The sequence below is a fragment of the Schistocerca gregaria genome, chromosome 1 (genome assembly GCF_023897955.1).
Source record: "Schistocerca gregaria isolate iqSchGreg1 chromosome 1, iqSchGreg1.2, whole genome shotgun sequence".
Classification (NCBI taxonomy): Eukaryota; Metazoa; Arthropoda; class Insecta; order Orthoptera; family Acrididae; genus Schistocerca; species Schistocerca gregaria.
Window position 1 is genome coordinate 202,918,932 of NC_064920.1, and position 16,177 is coordinate 202,935,108.

General features: G+C 44.5%; 1 protein-coding gene across 1 annotated transcript in view; it reads right to left on the reverse strand.

Moving 5' to 3' along the window:
* LOC126336798 (putative phospholipase B-like 2) overlaps window positions 1–16,177 on the reverse strand; it is a 147,529-nt gene that overhangs the window by 58,916 nt on the left and 72,436 nt on the right. The window contains exon 4 of the mRNA XM_050000835.1: window positions 7,870–8,016. Coding sequence (XP_049856792.1) covers window positions 7,870–8,016 — 147 coding nt within the window. The remainder of the gene's footprint in view (window positions 1–7,869; window positions 8,017–16,177) is intronic.

A 16,177-nucleotide genomic window follows, 5' to 3' on the forward strand; every position in this document is an offset into this window, starting at 1 on the left:
TATTTAAAGAACACCTTCGAGGACTTCACTTTGATAGTGATGAGGCGTGCAAGAAGACGTCAGGTTGTGGCTCCGTTGATGAAACCTAACGTTCTACACTGATGGTATCAAACTAGGCTCTCGTTGGGAGAAACTTGTTCGTCGCCAGAAATAAATACGTAAACATAAAGAATAAATAGGAGGGACAAATTCACAGCAAAGCTTTCAGAGGCCTTTAGGATTTAAACCGGAGTGAGAAAGGGAGACGGACTTTCCCCTTTGCATTCTCAGACGATATTGTGGAAACCAGTAGACGATGCGGTTAAAGAAATCACGCATCTGAAGAGACAATGACAGAAGCAGGCCTACAGATACAATCGAGATGACGTAATATATGACAAATATCAAGGTAGTTCCTAGATGAATAACAACAGAAGGACGGAAAATTCAGACTTACTCTTACTCTCCTGACCCCACAAACCACAGTCGGTTTTTGACCTCTTAGAGTAGCCTGTTCCACAGTATTGTCTTCGGAACCTTCTTTCTTTGCTCCCAGTACCTGGAGATCCTTGGCAACCTGGTCTCTCCATCTCATTTTTGCCTGCCTTCCGGTTTATTCTCTGAGACTTCTCTCGGTAAAGATCCCTGCTCGCTTCTATATACGTGTATTCGTGGCCGGTCCATTCAAAATGGCCCGAATATCTTTCGCAAGGTTTTATTTTCAAAAACTTGTATCTTTCTCTGCGTGTATTTATCTACTCTCCATATTTCTGCCCCATATAGTAATATGATCTGATTATGGTTTTATATATTCTTACTTTGGTTCCTCTTGAAAAAATTTTAGATGACACTGTTGATTGAGTATGATGCTCTGGATGCCCCTTTGATCGTCGCGTCTATTTCATGCTTCTCGCCGTTTTTGTTGTTTACTACTAACCCACATATTTAAACTCATCTACTTCAAACATGTGGTGATCGTTCTGCAGAGTTTCCCGTTTTTTTCTGTAATTTCTTTCTACCCTCGTGAACTTTTTTTTCTTATAATTTACTTCTAATCCAACTTCCTTTGTTTTTTCAAAGTCTTATTGCCAGTATTTTAAGGTCAACCGTATTTTCCGCGATTAGTGCTATGTCATCTGCAAAGGCCAATACGTGTACTTTCGTTGCCATTTTAATTCCCTCTTCTGCTGCACTTGCTGCGTACAGCGCGTACCTCTTTGGAGTGCAGCGTGACCGCAATTTCTGTTCTCATGTAAGGGCTGGGAACCACTAGAGGCCGTTCAAAACCATTCGACGAAATCTGAACAGCAAAGGCTGATCATGCTTTTTCAGCCCTCCTATTTTGCTTTCTGCTGCGAAGTGATTACAGAGGAACAACATTGACACATGGATAAATAAAACAGGTTTTTTTCAGATATGTGGACGATACTTCTGTTGTTTGGCCCCGTGGCAGTGAGAATTTAAACCGGTTTTTGGAACACCTGAATTCAATCCACCCGAATATTCAGTTCACTATGGAGGTGGAAAAGAATGGATGCCTTCCTTTCCTTGATGTGTTGGTCAGAAGGAAGACTGATGGTAGGTTGGGACACACTGTTTATAGGAAGCCTACTCACACTGATTTGTATCTGCGAGCGGATAATGTCACCATCCAGCTCGGCGTGAAGGAGTACTTCGTACCTTGGTTCACAGGGCCCACGTTATCTCAGACCCTGACAGTTTGGCAGCTGAGCTGTCACATCTCGAAGTCACCTTTCGTCAGAATGGTTATAGTGAGAGGCAGATCAAACGTGCCTTCTGTGCAACGGGTGAGTGACGATAGCAACGAGGTGGCACCTAAGTCTACGGCCTTTTTGCTTTACGCAGGAAGTATTTCTAACAGGATTGGCCGTATTTTGCGGAAATATGATGTGAAATGTGATTTTCGACCACCTAAGATTAAGGCCCTGTTGGCGTGCGTAAAAGATGATCTTGGTTTGCGTAAAGCTGGGGTCTATCGTATTCCTTGCAGTTGTGGCATGTCATATATTGGTCAGACAATCAGGATACTGAACATAAGCGTCACACACGCTTACAACAGCCGAGCAAATCCGCTAGTGCAGAACATTGCCTTGACACCGGTCATCCTATGGAATACAACACCGAGATTCTGGCTTGCACGCCCAGCTATTGGGATAGTGTCATTAAGGAAACTGTTGAAATCAAACTATCAAGCAACCTTATAAACAGAGATGGTGAATTTTGCCTAAATGGTGGTTGGAATCCGGCTCTGTCTCTCATCGATAAAACAGAGGGACAGAATTAGGGCTACCTCACCTGTTGATTAATAGTTACATATCGATATTTCTGATGTTGGTTACCTTTGTTGTGTGTTGACTTTGCGGTCACTTGTTCTGTGTGTGGTATCTTCCTTGTTTCTCGTCTGTGAACCGAAATATTAAATTCCCCTGCACACTGCTTCTTTCTTGCAGGTGTGCCCTGAGAATGGCAGGGTGAGCTCCTGCCGAAATATCGGCCGTGGTCGACGACGTCACCCGGCAGCAAACCCGTAAATTATTTGAACCCAATAATTTCTATTAACATTACCTAATAGGAAAAGCTATTAGTGTACATTAATATGGGGTGTGTCCATCCTTCGTCTTCATGGCGACTTTAACTGTGCTGGAGACACTTTCAGGGAGATGTCGATGTCTGCTGGTGAATGGCAGCCCATTTTTCCTTAACAGCCGAAATCAGAAAAGGTAAGTGATGTCGGATGCCGGTGCCTGGAGCAAAATCGACGTTCTAATCAACCTAAAGGAGTTCCGTCGGGATCAGGTCGACGTTCTGAGCAGGCCAGTCGATTTAAGGAATTTTGCTATCGACAAAGCATTTCCTCACCTATGCTGCTTTACGACAGGTGTATGGTCATGCTGATAATCATCGTCTCCGAACTGTTCCTCTGCTGCACGCAGTTCATACTGCTGCAAAACATTCATATCCTCCCGCATTCGATGTTTTCTTAAACGCAGTAAGGGGACCAATCATAACTCCGTTCTTAACTGTTGACAGCACACACGATGGCACGTAACGGTCTCCAAGCGTTCGCCGAATTCAAGTCCTTCACCGTCCAGAAATTCGCTAAACTCAAACCCCTCCATCGGATTGCGACAGGGTACATCGTGATTGCCGGCCGGTGTGGCCATGCGGTTCTAGGCGCCACAGTCTGGAACTGAGCGACCGCTACGGTCGTAGGTTCGAATCCTGCCTCGTGCATGGATGTGTGTGATGTCCTTAGGTTAGATAAGTTTAAGTAGTTTTAAGTTTAGGGGACCGATGACCTCAGATGTTAAGTCCCATAGCGCTTAGAGCCATTTCATAAGATTTTCAGGAATTATGTTGACTACCACATGAAGTGGCATAAACACCTAAACAAATAAGGAAAGAAAAGCTATGACAATCTATTCACTTAGCGTCTCATTAGTGTGTAACAACAATGCCTTATTGTTACAAACTATTCCTCTATGGACTCCATATTTTGGTATGGAATCATTTTTTGCTGGTCCTCTACACAAAACATGAAGTCTTCAAACTTATAAAGCGATATTAGCATAAAAACGAAAACTAGCAATGTAGATCACTGTAAAGATGAGTGTGAGTACCTGAGGATTCTGGCTGGACTCTGCAAGTGCAACTAGCAAACGGTTATATACAATGAGAAGAACATCAGCAGTCGTCCCACAAATAGCAGCACCACTAATCATGGAACAAGAGCCAACTTAACTACCGTGTACCGATAGTAAAAGCTATCACATGGAGAAAAGAATTGTAGACCTCAGAGCAGTTGGATCTGAAGTCCGACATGCCCCCGGCGTAATGTCGGATCCTGGCAAAATGTTCGCCCAGTGTCGGTGCAATGTCTCTGGGCGTCATTTGGAGACCTCTCTGTTTCAGCACAACTGCTATGTGTAAGAGACTGTGTTTCTCAGAAATCCTCCGGATGGCTTCCCATACTTTTGTGAATCGATAAAAAAACTGACTGAGCCTGGCATCAGTACCCCACTTGGCGATGTTTACAACGAAATATCCGATACCAGCCGCCTTCCCTTCTTTCAATTTTAGCATCTCCGATATTTTGCAAAACTTTTCAACGTTAACATGCGTTGTATACTGTACTGAACTCGCCAAGGGCTTTCGAATGCAGTTAAAAATGGACAGCGTTGAATTTTTATAATATATGCTTTAGCACCTCGGTTGATACGTGTAAATGATAACACACTGAAGGAAATTGTGCGCGTCACTGTTCCTTATGTGATTTTTCACTTACCGTTATTAGCATACGAGGGTGTAACGAAAAGTAGTACCTTCAGAATTTTTTTGCGTGAAAACTTATAAAGCTTTTAAATAATACAAATTTTATTAACATTCTACAACTTTATTCTTCAAGTCTATTGTATGTTTCAACATAGTCACCCTGACAACGGACACATTTCTCCCAACGAGAGACCATTTTGTTGACACCGTCACTGTAGAATGTTTGTCGACGGAGCCACAACTTCACCTCTATGTTATCGCTTCATCACTATAAGAGCGAGGTCCTCTAAGATGTTCTTTGAGTTTTGGAAACAGACGATCATCAGATGGGGCCAAATCGGAACTACATGGAGGATGATCGATGACAGTGAACCCAAGGCGTCGCATTGTTTCAGACGTCGCGGCGCTCGTGTATGATGTGGCATTGTCTTGCGAAACATAGGGTGCTCCATGTGTGAACGAACTCTTCGACTTCGTGCTTTCAGTTTCCTGAGGTCCTCGCAGTACTTTGCAGAATTCATGGTGGTGCATTTAGGCATGAATTCCAAATGCACCACACCTTGTACATCCCAGAACAGTGTACGACTTCGCCTGCTGGTGGCATGGTCTGGAAATTTTGGAGTCAGTGATGCTTTGTGGTGGAACTCCATTGCTGCTCTCTTGTTTTCAGCGTCAGAATGGTGCACCAGCATTCGTCACCTGTCACAGTGCTGTTAAGAAACCCATCACTCACACGCTCAAAACGCAAAAGAAATTGTTGACAGATGTGTGTTGCATGTCAGGAGTGAGTGTTAGAGGCACCCAATTTTCTGTACCATAGTTCTGCAGTGATGGCCTGTACACGTTCTCGTGATATGCCGTACTTACCTTGAGAGGTGTCTGTTGTCCGACGATTTTGTCTGATGAGTTCATCAACCCGATTCCAGCAGATCCCGTTGGTTCCTGTACGCATTCGTCCCCTCTGAGCTCTGCCTCACACGATGAGGTTAGCTTCAGCGTTTCCTTCATTATGAAAACTAACAATAGACCGTATGCAGCTTTCATTTCTCTATGGATTTCAATTGGAGGCACGTTTTCTGCGGTTAGAAACTATACTACAGCAAGCTGTTTCTCACGCACTGTTACGTTACATACGACAACGTCCCACGCTCGAGAGCCTATATACATAGAGGCAAGTGGCCACTGCTCGTTAGACAGTGGATAACATGCACTGACGATCACAACTTTTTTTTGCCAGATTTCGTGCAGGAAGTACTATCGGCTGTTGACTATCACGAGATATGGATTTAATACTCGCATTATAGCAGAAATTCTACCTTTTTATTTAGTATACGACTCCTTCAAATTGAATGCGGGGCAAATTAAAGTTTGGCGTGATGCAGAATATTAGCCATTTATTATAGCGTTCTGAAAAAAAAGTTTCAATTATATTATTTTAGACGCTCTCAAGTGATTTTACCGTTTCCTGCTTGGATATTCATTGTTGAAGTTAATATCCTGACAAGAGACATACTTCTGTAACGATGTACACTACCGCTAAAGCATGTAAGCACGGTAAAAATTTCGAAGTAACTGACTTTCGAAAACGAAACTTCCGTTATTAAGTTTTTTCATGCGATTACGATCCAGGGTTTGTTAACTGACATTTCAATTCGACAAATGCAATTCAATCAAAAGTAAAGAAATAATAATTTGACGACAGCGGGAATCGAACTGCCGACAGCACGGTATACAATCTTGACGGATACAAAGCTGCACGTGACGTTACGACAGCCAGACAAAATGCTTTGTAGATAATAGTGCCCAGGAATTTCTTTCGAACACATGAAGTTTGTAGACGTGCTACACTAATAGAGTAAAACAGTTTTCCGAAAGTCTTCAAAATAGTATTCCAGTTCCAGAAAGCCTTGGAACATACGAATCGAGAGATACACGTGGACAAAAAATGGCGTTTCAAACGATCAGCCAATCACGTGCCACTTCACCAATGGCCCACCTCTCTCTCTCTCTCTCTTTCTTTCTCTCTCTCTCTCTCTCTCTCTCTCTCTCTCTCTCTCCCCTCCCCCATCCCCCTCAATATAGGCTCTCCAGTCGCGCTCTAAGGTCGGAGCCCAGTAGCAACAGAAGTTTGCAACTTGCGTCAGCGAAATGGGGAAGTTGGAATGTCGACCGCAATCGATATTGAGAATAGAGTAAAAATATCTGAGGCATTACGAGGGCGTTTGAAAAGTCCGTGCAAAAATAAAACCTACTTGCGTAAAGTAGTTCGGTAAACTTTTTTTATTTGTCGACAGTCTCCTTTTAGACTTATACACTTGGTCCAACGCTGTTCTAATTTGTTGATCCCTTCCGAATAATAGGAATTGTCCAAGTCTGCAAAATAGCTATTAGTTGCTGCAATCACGACCTCTTTTGAGTACAATCCTTGCCCCGCCAGCCATTTCTTCAAACTGGAGAACAAATGGTAGTCCGAGAGAGCCAAGTCTGGAGAATAGGGGTGATGTGAAACGAGTTGGAATCCTATTTCCATTAATTTTGCGACCACAACTACTGACGTGTGTGCTGGTGCATTGTGATGATGGAAAAGGACTCTTTTCCGGTCCAGTTGCCGGCGTTTTTCAAGCAGCTCGGTTTTCAAATGGTCAAATAAATATGAATAATATGCACCTGTAATAGTTTTACCCTTTTGTAGATCGTCGATGAAGGTTATCCTTCCGGCCCTTCTGGCCGAAGAAATGGTCTTCGCCTTTTTTGGTGCAGTGTGTCCCTTGGCATCCCATTGTTTAGACTGTGTTTCGTGTCAGTTTAGTAATGCATCCATGTTTCATCCACAGTGACGATACGGTGCTTAAAGTCCTGCGGATTCTTCCTGAACAGCTGCAAACAATCCTTGCAACACTTCACACGATTCCGTTTTTGGTCAAGCGTTAGCAATCGCTGAACTCATCTTGCAGATAGCTTTCTCATGTCCAAATGTATATGCAAAATATCATGTATCCGTTCATTCGAGATGCCCACAGCACTAGCATTCTCACACACCTTAATTCTTCTGTCATTCATCACCATATCATGGATTTTATCAATGATTTCTGGAGTCGTAATCTCCACAGGGTGTCCAGAACGTTCAGCATCTCTTGTGCCCATATGGCCACTCCGAAAATTTTGAAACCACTTACAAACTATTCTAATCGAATGTGCAGAGTCACCGTAGTGTTTATCAAGCTTCTCTTTAGTCTCCTGAGGCGTTTTTCTTATCATAAAGTAATGTTTAATCACCACACGAAATTCTCTTTCGTCCATTTCAATCACTCGACTTCCTTGATTCACACGAATGCCAAACACAAAGAAATAGACCCATATGGCTGAAGCTTGGTGTGCGTTCTTTCCAAAGATGCTACTAACTAAAAATGACATCGATACGTGCCGGTGGTGCCATCTCTCGGACTTTTTAAACGCCCCTCGAACCTTTTAGCACTCCCTCGTATACGAGCGTGCTTCAGACAGTACGGCCGCAGATGACACGATAGGTGAATCTGAGTGCCCTGCGAGAAGTCGGCTGAAAGGTAGCTGACGGCGGGCGGCGGTTCGACGACTCACCCAGACCAGGTGGCGTGTCCCACCAGCAGGTCGCGGTTGAGCGGCAGCAGCCGCACCAGCCCCGAGCAGCCGTCACCGCCCAGCGCAGACTTGAGGCCGCCCACCGCCTGCATCAGGTCGTCGATGTCGGACTGCAGGTTCAGCCACCTGTCGGCAAGCAAGCACAAAAAGCTTAGCAACTACACATTTCGTGTGAAATAGATTTTTGCCCAACTGAGAACGTAGACACTACAATTTGTCTCAATATTTCTCAAGTTATCTGTCATTGGACGACATAAAACGCTCCTTCATTTTAGTCATATGCTGGATAAACTTCCACTTAACTGTCCCAAGATACACTACTGGCCATCAAAATTTCTACACGACGAAGATGACGTGCTACAGACGCGAAATTTAACCGCCAGGAAGAAGATGCTGTGATATAGAAATGATTAGCTTTCCAGAGCATTCACACAAGGTTGGCACCGGTGGCGACACCTACAACGTGCTGATATGAGTAAAGTTTAGTTTCCAACCGATTTCTCATACACGAACAGCAGTTGACCGGCGTTGCCTGGAGAAACGTTGTGATGCCTCATGTAAAGAGGAGAAATTCGTACCATCACATTCCCGACTTTGATAAAGGTCGGATTGTAGCCTATCGCGATTGCGGTTTATCGTATCGCTACATTGCTGCTCGCGTTGGTCGAGATCCAATGACTGTTGCCAGAATATGGAATCGGTGGGTTCAGGAGGGTAATACGGAATGCCGTGCTGGATCGCAACGGCCTCGTATCACTAGCAGTCGAGATGACAGACATCTTATCCGCATGGCTGTAAAGGACCGTGCAGCCACGTCTCGATCCCTGGGTCAACAGGTGGGGACGTTTACAAGACAACAACCATCTGCACGAAGTTTGCAGCAGCATGGACTATCAGCTCGGAGACCGTGACTGCTGTTACCCTTGAAGCTGTATCACAGACAGGAGGGCCTGCGATGGTGTACTCAACGACGAACCTGGGTGCACGAATGGCAAAACGTCATTTTGTTGGATGAATCCAGGTTCCGTTTACAGCAGCATGATGGTCGCATTCGTGTTTGGCGACATAGCGGTGAACGGACATTGGAAGCGTGTATTCGTCATCGCCATACTGGCGTATCACCCGGCGTGATGATATGGGGTGCCGTTGGTTACACGTCTCGGTCACCTCTTGTTCGCACTGACGGCACTTTGAACAGTGGACATTACATTTCAGATGAGTTACGACCCGTGGCTCTACTCTTCATTCGGTCCTTGCGAAACCCTGCATTTCAGCAGGATAATGCACGACCGCATGTTGCAAGTCCTGTACGGGCCTTTATGCATACAGAAAATGTTCGACTACTGACCTGGCCAGCACATTGTTCAGATCTCTCAACAATTGAAAACGTCTGGTCAATGGTAACCGAGCAACTGGCTCGTCACAATACGCCAGTCACTACTCTTGATGAAGTGTGGTATCGTGTTGAAGCTGCATGGGCAGCTGTACCTGTACACGCCATCCAAGCTCTGACTCAAAGCCCAGGTGCATCAAGGACGTTATTACGGCCAGTGGTGGTTGTTCTGGGCACTGATTTCTCAGGAGCTATGCACCGAAATTGCGTGAAAATGTAATCACATCTCAGTTCTAGTATAATATATTTGTCCAGTGTATACCCACTTATCATCTCATTTCTTCTTGGTTAGCAATTTTAATGGCCAGTGGTCTATTAATATCCCTTTATCGACTTCGGGATCATATAATCCTGTCTTGAGATTTCTGCGTAGTTCTGATTAATCAAAATCCGCATACGTCACCCATATCTAAATGCAAGCGCATGTTCACAAAAATGAGTAATCTCTGACTGCATCATTGCTGCTGCTGCTTCTTTCTTCTGCTTCAATCTGGAGATTGGTTTCACGCATCTGTCGAAACAGGTCAATCCTATGCAAGCTTCTTGATCTATGCGTCACTATACAACCATCAGAGGTTGGACAAAAATATGGGAACACTGCGTGAAATGCATGTTTGAACATAAATTCAGGCAGCGCTGTTGTATTTGACCAAGCACGGCATCTGTGCAATGCCCTCGATACATTGCAAGTGTCACCCATCGTAAGAACAGTGTTTCCTATAGTTGAGAGAGCAATGCGTCAGAGCTACAAGCAATTATAACGTTGGCAAATCGTTGTTGCTCATGTGGTGAGTACTTCAGTATCCACGGTACTCTATGTGTTTGGTGATAGAAAAAGCACCAGAAGCACCGTATCTATGATTTATACCGCATGTAGGCAAAGCGGAAAACATCATCCCCTAAGACACTTTTACAGGATAGACTTTCTCCACCGACTACTCGAGACGGATGAGTGTACTGCAGTGCTCTTTGCCATTCTATTCCCGTAGTTAATCTCTTGTGTCTCGAGGGGTGATCTTCGTTTACAGGTCAGCGGCAAAACTGTGTATATACTGAGACTTCTGCTGTGCAGGCCGGCCGCGGTGGCCGAGCAGTTCCAGGCTCTTCAGTCCGGAATCGAGCGACCGCTACGGTCGCATGTTCGAATCCTGCCTCGGGCATGGATGTGTGATGTAGTTAGGTTAGTTAGGTTTAAGTAGTTCTAAGTTCTAGGGGACTAATGACCTCTGATGTAAAGTTCCATAGTGCTCAGAGCCATTTGAACCATTTTCTGCTGTGCAGTTTGGCGAAGCGAAGTTCTGAGGGAATTTTTTTTCGAAAAAAATTTAATACAATAACGAAACGTAGGAACAATAAATAACACCACAGTTTATGAACGACCAAAACAAAATTGATAGTGGATGTTCTTGTCAAAGTACGTGTGCTAAATGCTCTACATCCCTAAGAATTGAAAGAATTGGAAAAGTATCGTCCAAGCATTTCAAAACCCATAAATTTATTTCTTCGAGAATATTTGTACTTGCAAACACATCAAACAATATCTAGAAGGCTGCAAACAGCGCCTTTTGCTGTATTCCTTGTATTTTGTTTTCTTGGTAAGTCCCAAATAACATCGAAAATTATCGTTCTGTCTAATAAGGCTCGCTTTTTACATTATTGAAATAATTTTCAATATAATACTTTCACCTATCTAAGTTCTTATTTATGCATAGCGAAGGCTGCTTCTCTGTAAAGCGTAGAAACCTTTCTGCTTTCACATATTTCGTCTTTCGTGTTGAGTACTAGTAGGAAAAATATCAGGACCTCGTGCAACTTCTTCTAATGTGTCACGAAAACAAAGCAAACAAGACCATACAGATTAAGAAGATATAATAGCACAAAATCCGTTTCTCGAACAGAAGTGAGCTCGGTCGGAAGCGACAGGATTGGTTGCTGATTTACACGCAGGTACGAAAGGCGCACGCGCTTCGAGTAGGCGACTATGACCAGAAAATTGCTCGTGTAAAACGGGCTTGAGTCACAAAGCGGGCGAAAGTCTGTTGAGTGATCGTGATGAACGATGACTGTGGCAGAGTGAGACGAAAATCGGAAGGATAGGGGCTGCAAAAGTTACTGGAGAACTAAATGTCACACTCACTAATTTTGTCAGCACGTAAAGGAATGTCCATAATCAGAGAATTGTTGGGCGAGCTGGAATCCTAAAACCTTTTATCAGTGATTCAAACGCCTGCAACAGGGAAATATGGTTCTGCAGCCATAGAACAGAGCCTATGAAGCAATGTAAGAAATTTATTTGGTCAAACGGGTCTTTTGTCACATTTTTTGCAACTTAGAGCCGAGTTTATGTCCCAAGAATGAAACATGGCGTGGGTTCGATGATAATTTGGGCAGCCATTTTGTTCTATTCCATGCGCTCCACGGTTATTCTTCAACGTCGCATTACTGCCAACGTTTTGTAACATTTTGCCTGACCAGGTCCATACCATGACACAATGTCTGTTCCCCAATGGGAATGCTGAGTTCCAAGTCGACAGGGGCGCTGTTCAGACAGTTCGCATCGTTCACTTCTGATTTGTTAGCGGGAGAATGAATTGTCTTCTATCCCTTGGCCACCACTGTCAACACATCTCAATATTATTGAGTCTTCGTGATCTACTTCGGAAAGAGAAGGGTGCGCGATCCCTAACCACTTCCGTCATCTTAACTAAACATGCCACTATTTTGCAGGAAAGGATGGTGCAAATTTCTGTTGAAAATCATGCAGGGGCCTGTATTTATCCGTTCCGGGACGACTGGAAACCGTTTCGAATGCGAGCAGTTTCCTACAGGTTACTAGACATGGTAATAAGTTGCATCTTTAGTGTTTCAATTTTTTTTGTACGCTAACTGTACATTCTTTTGAACCTGCTTACTGTAGCAGAGCCATGGACTCCCTATACAATACATACACTACACACTTCCCAAACTGACGATTCCCTTGTGACTCAGGACCTGTCCTATCAACCAGTCCATTCTTTTACTCAATTGTGCCATAAATTTCTTTTCTCCCCATCTGATCTACCGGTGCCTATCTAATATTCAGTATTCTTCTGTTTCAACGCCGCCGGCCGGGGTGGCCGAACGGTTCTAGGCGCTACAGTCTGGAACCGCGCGACCGCTACGGTCGCAGGTTCGAATCCTGCCTCGGGCAGTGGTGTGTGTGATGTCCTTAGGTTAGTTAGGTTTAAGTAGTTCTAAGTTCTAGGGAACTGATGACCTCAGAAAGTTATGTCACATAGTGTTCAGAGCCATTTGAACCATTTTTGCATCAACACCACATTCGAAACCTTCCTCTGTTTCTCTGAACTATTCATCGTCTACATTTTCTTCGGAATAAGGCCACATTCCAGAGAAATGCCTTGAGAAAGGACAGCCTCACATTGAAATTTATAATCAGCGTCTCGTTTTTAGAAAAGTTTTTTTGGGATTGGCAGTTTTCATTTTATATCCTTTCTACTTCGGCCATCATTTATTTTACTACCCAAACAAAGTGCATATACTACCGCTATTAGTGTCTCTAAAAAATTAAACTTCGCCTGAACAGGGCATGAAGACCCAATGGCACCGGCCGACCGCCGTCGGACGGTCGGTCATCCTCGGCCCACAGGCGTCACTGGATGCGGGTTGGAGGGGCATGTGGTCATCACGCCGCTCTCACGGCCGTATGACAGTTTACGAGACCGGAGCCGCTACTTCTCAATCAAGTAGCTCCTCAGTTTGCCTCACAAGGGATGAATGCACCCCGCTTGCCAACAGTACTCGGCAGACCGGACGGTCACCCATCCAAGTGCTAGCCCAGCCCGACAGCGCTTAACTTCGGTGATCTGACGGGAACCGGGTGTTACCACTGCGGCAAGGCCGTTACTTTTAGTGCGTCGTTTGCTCATGTAATTCAGGATCGCCTGGTCTGACACTTTCCATTACCTTTGTGTTAGTTTCGGTGATTTTCGCTTTACAACCTGTTTTCAAGAAAATATATATTACGTTCAAATAATCTTCAAAGTTTTTGCCGTCTCTGACAGGACTGCGAAGCCATCGGCAACCCTCAAAGTTTTTTTTTTTCCGCTTCCCCAACCTTAATTTTCTTTCCAAGCCTCTCCTTCCCTTACTTTACTGCAGACTGAAACACATCCAGATAAGCTACAAACGTGTCTCAGTTCACTGTCAACTAAAAATTCCGTTTCTGGTTTATGTACAAGTTTGCTTCCTGTACTTTATCTATGCTACCATCACAAACTCAAAGAGAGTACTCCAGCCAACATCGTGAAAAATTTCTCTCTATTTCTATAAATACTACAAACATAGTTTTGCATTTCTTAAGCGTAACTCCTAGAGTTACTTCGCGTATTACTAAATTTCTCCGGAGCTAAAACTCTCATAGGTCGGCTTTCACCAGAGCATCATATCGGACTAATATGTCGGCTACTAATAACTATATTGTTTCTTGTTTCTTAGAGTTGTGCCTACTTGCAATTTGAAACCAGATCGCCTATCTCCGTTAGTAATAGTAGCACAGACTGTCCCAAGGAGTCGTCGACTGTCTAGATAAAACCAATAAAAAGAGCTATCTTTTATATTGTATGGAAATGAACGTTACGCTGACTACAATATACTTCCACTTAAACCTTCTCAAGGTCCTGTTGAGCCTGTAGTTGGGTTCCACCTATAGCCAAAACAACCTGACCACGTATGGACAAGAGAGGAAATGTGCGTTTTAATAGAGCTAACGCAGGACATCAACGTGCGTCAATTTTCGCAAATAAACTGTGTGATTAGAGCAAGATACAGCAGACAGCTTACGCTGGAGCGCGCCGCGGCCGCAAATCACGTTGGGCAGTACGTTTCATGTGACGCGCTCGCTGAATCTCGTGCGGTTGGATTTCCCGTCCGCGTCTATGTCATCGTCAGCTGCCTCTCAACCTGAGCCCAGAGTGTGGAAAAATCCTTCATAAGCAATGAAGAGTGAAGCCGTACATTTGCATCTCCTGAAAGTCGTTAAGTCATGACGACTTCATAAGCAAACTAATCTTCTGTGGATGAAAATACTTCATCTTTCAGGAAGGGTCAGGTGATACAACACACGTATGTAGGATACAGAGGATCCACGTGCAGCTGTCTAACAGGTCTGGATTCCGAGGAGGCTAATGCACTCTGTCCCGTGCACAACAACGTGTCTGGCGATCAGCGGGGGGATTTCTCATCCCTCGCCAAAACGGCGCCCCTCCACAACTGCATGCAAGAGTAACTGAATGCTACGTTGCTACGTCACAGGACAGATCGTGTTGCGCCCGTTTACCTGGCGCTACCCAAATGAACACCACTGCCCCCGGATTTGACGCCTTCAGACCGTTTCTTGTGGGGTTACATAATGGATAACGTTGTGTTCCACCTCCAGCACAGAGCCAGAAAGACTCACGAAACCACATCGCAGCGGCTGTGCTTATCGATCTGATATGCTGCGTCGAGTACGGGCAGAATTGGATTACCGATTAGATGTGTGCCATGTGGTGAAGGATGGACATGTAGAATATTAACACTGTGAAAAGGCTTTGAAACTTTGTCTTTCGTACAAGGTATGATTCATTACGTTGTTATTGGCCATTTATCTGTACCGTTTCTTTTTAAATGTTTCATGGCTTTTATATTTTTTCAGTATTTTCGAGCATTTTCAGCGCCTCACAAATCCGACAAAACACACACTATGTCTACTGTCTGCTGAGTCGTCAGGCGCATTTCCACTGGTGTTTCGGCAGATGAATGCAATTTTTTTTTTCAATGTGTAGATGAAATTGTGTCTTACAAACAGTGCCCACGTCACGTCTTTCATGCGACGTCCAGTGCCCACGGAAGGAGCCAGTTTGTAATGGTAAACAAACAAATTGATTTTTAAAGCAGAATTATGCGAGTCTGTTCGACAGAGCAGTCCCAAAACCGTCTAGTGCGACATTCGTGTTTAATATTTATTGACTAGGGACAGTATAACACGAAGAAAAACTAGTACGCCAGCAGCGAATGAGCACCGATGCTGCATAGTGCATGCCAGTGCGGTGCTCTCGCTGTTGGCGTATACGTTATTCTTCGTGTTTTACTGTCCCCAGACAATACATATCAGTAACACGAATGTTGCACTAGACGAATCTGGGAATGCCCTATCTAACAGATACAATTGTTGCGTGTGTAGTGGCAATACCGCGAGTCCTCGATTGTACTTGCAAGGTCGTGCACTCTGTTAGTAACTGGAAACAAACCGACGCTTTCCGTTTACACTGGGCGTCACATGAAAGATGTGATTTGCTGCATTTGTGTAGGATGACTCGATCTACACATCGCAAAAATGAAATTGCAGATATCCACAGAAACATTAGCCTGGCGATTCTTAGAAGGAACGCCCCGTATGTATAAAAGGGCTCAAATGGCTCTGAGCATCTATGGTCATCAGTCCCCTATAACTTAGAACTACTTAAACCTAACTAACCTAAGGACATCACACAACAACCAGTCATCACGAGGCAGAGAAAATCCCTGACCCCGCCGGGAATCGAACCCGGGAAACCGGGCGCGGCAAGCGAGAACGCTACCGCACGACCACGAGCTAAACGACTGCTAAACGACTGGCCAGTGTAGTAAGTGATTAAAAATGTAAATGTCGTGTGAATAGAGCCTCCTGTCGGGTAGACCGTTCGCCAGGTGCAAGTCTTTCGAGTTGACGCCACTTCCGCGACTTGCGCGTCGATGGGCATGAAATGATGATTAAGACAACACAACACCCAGTCCCTGAGCGGAGAAAATCTCCGACTCAGCCGGGAATCAAACCCGGGCCGTTAGGATTGACATTCTGTCGCGCTCACCCCTTAG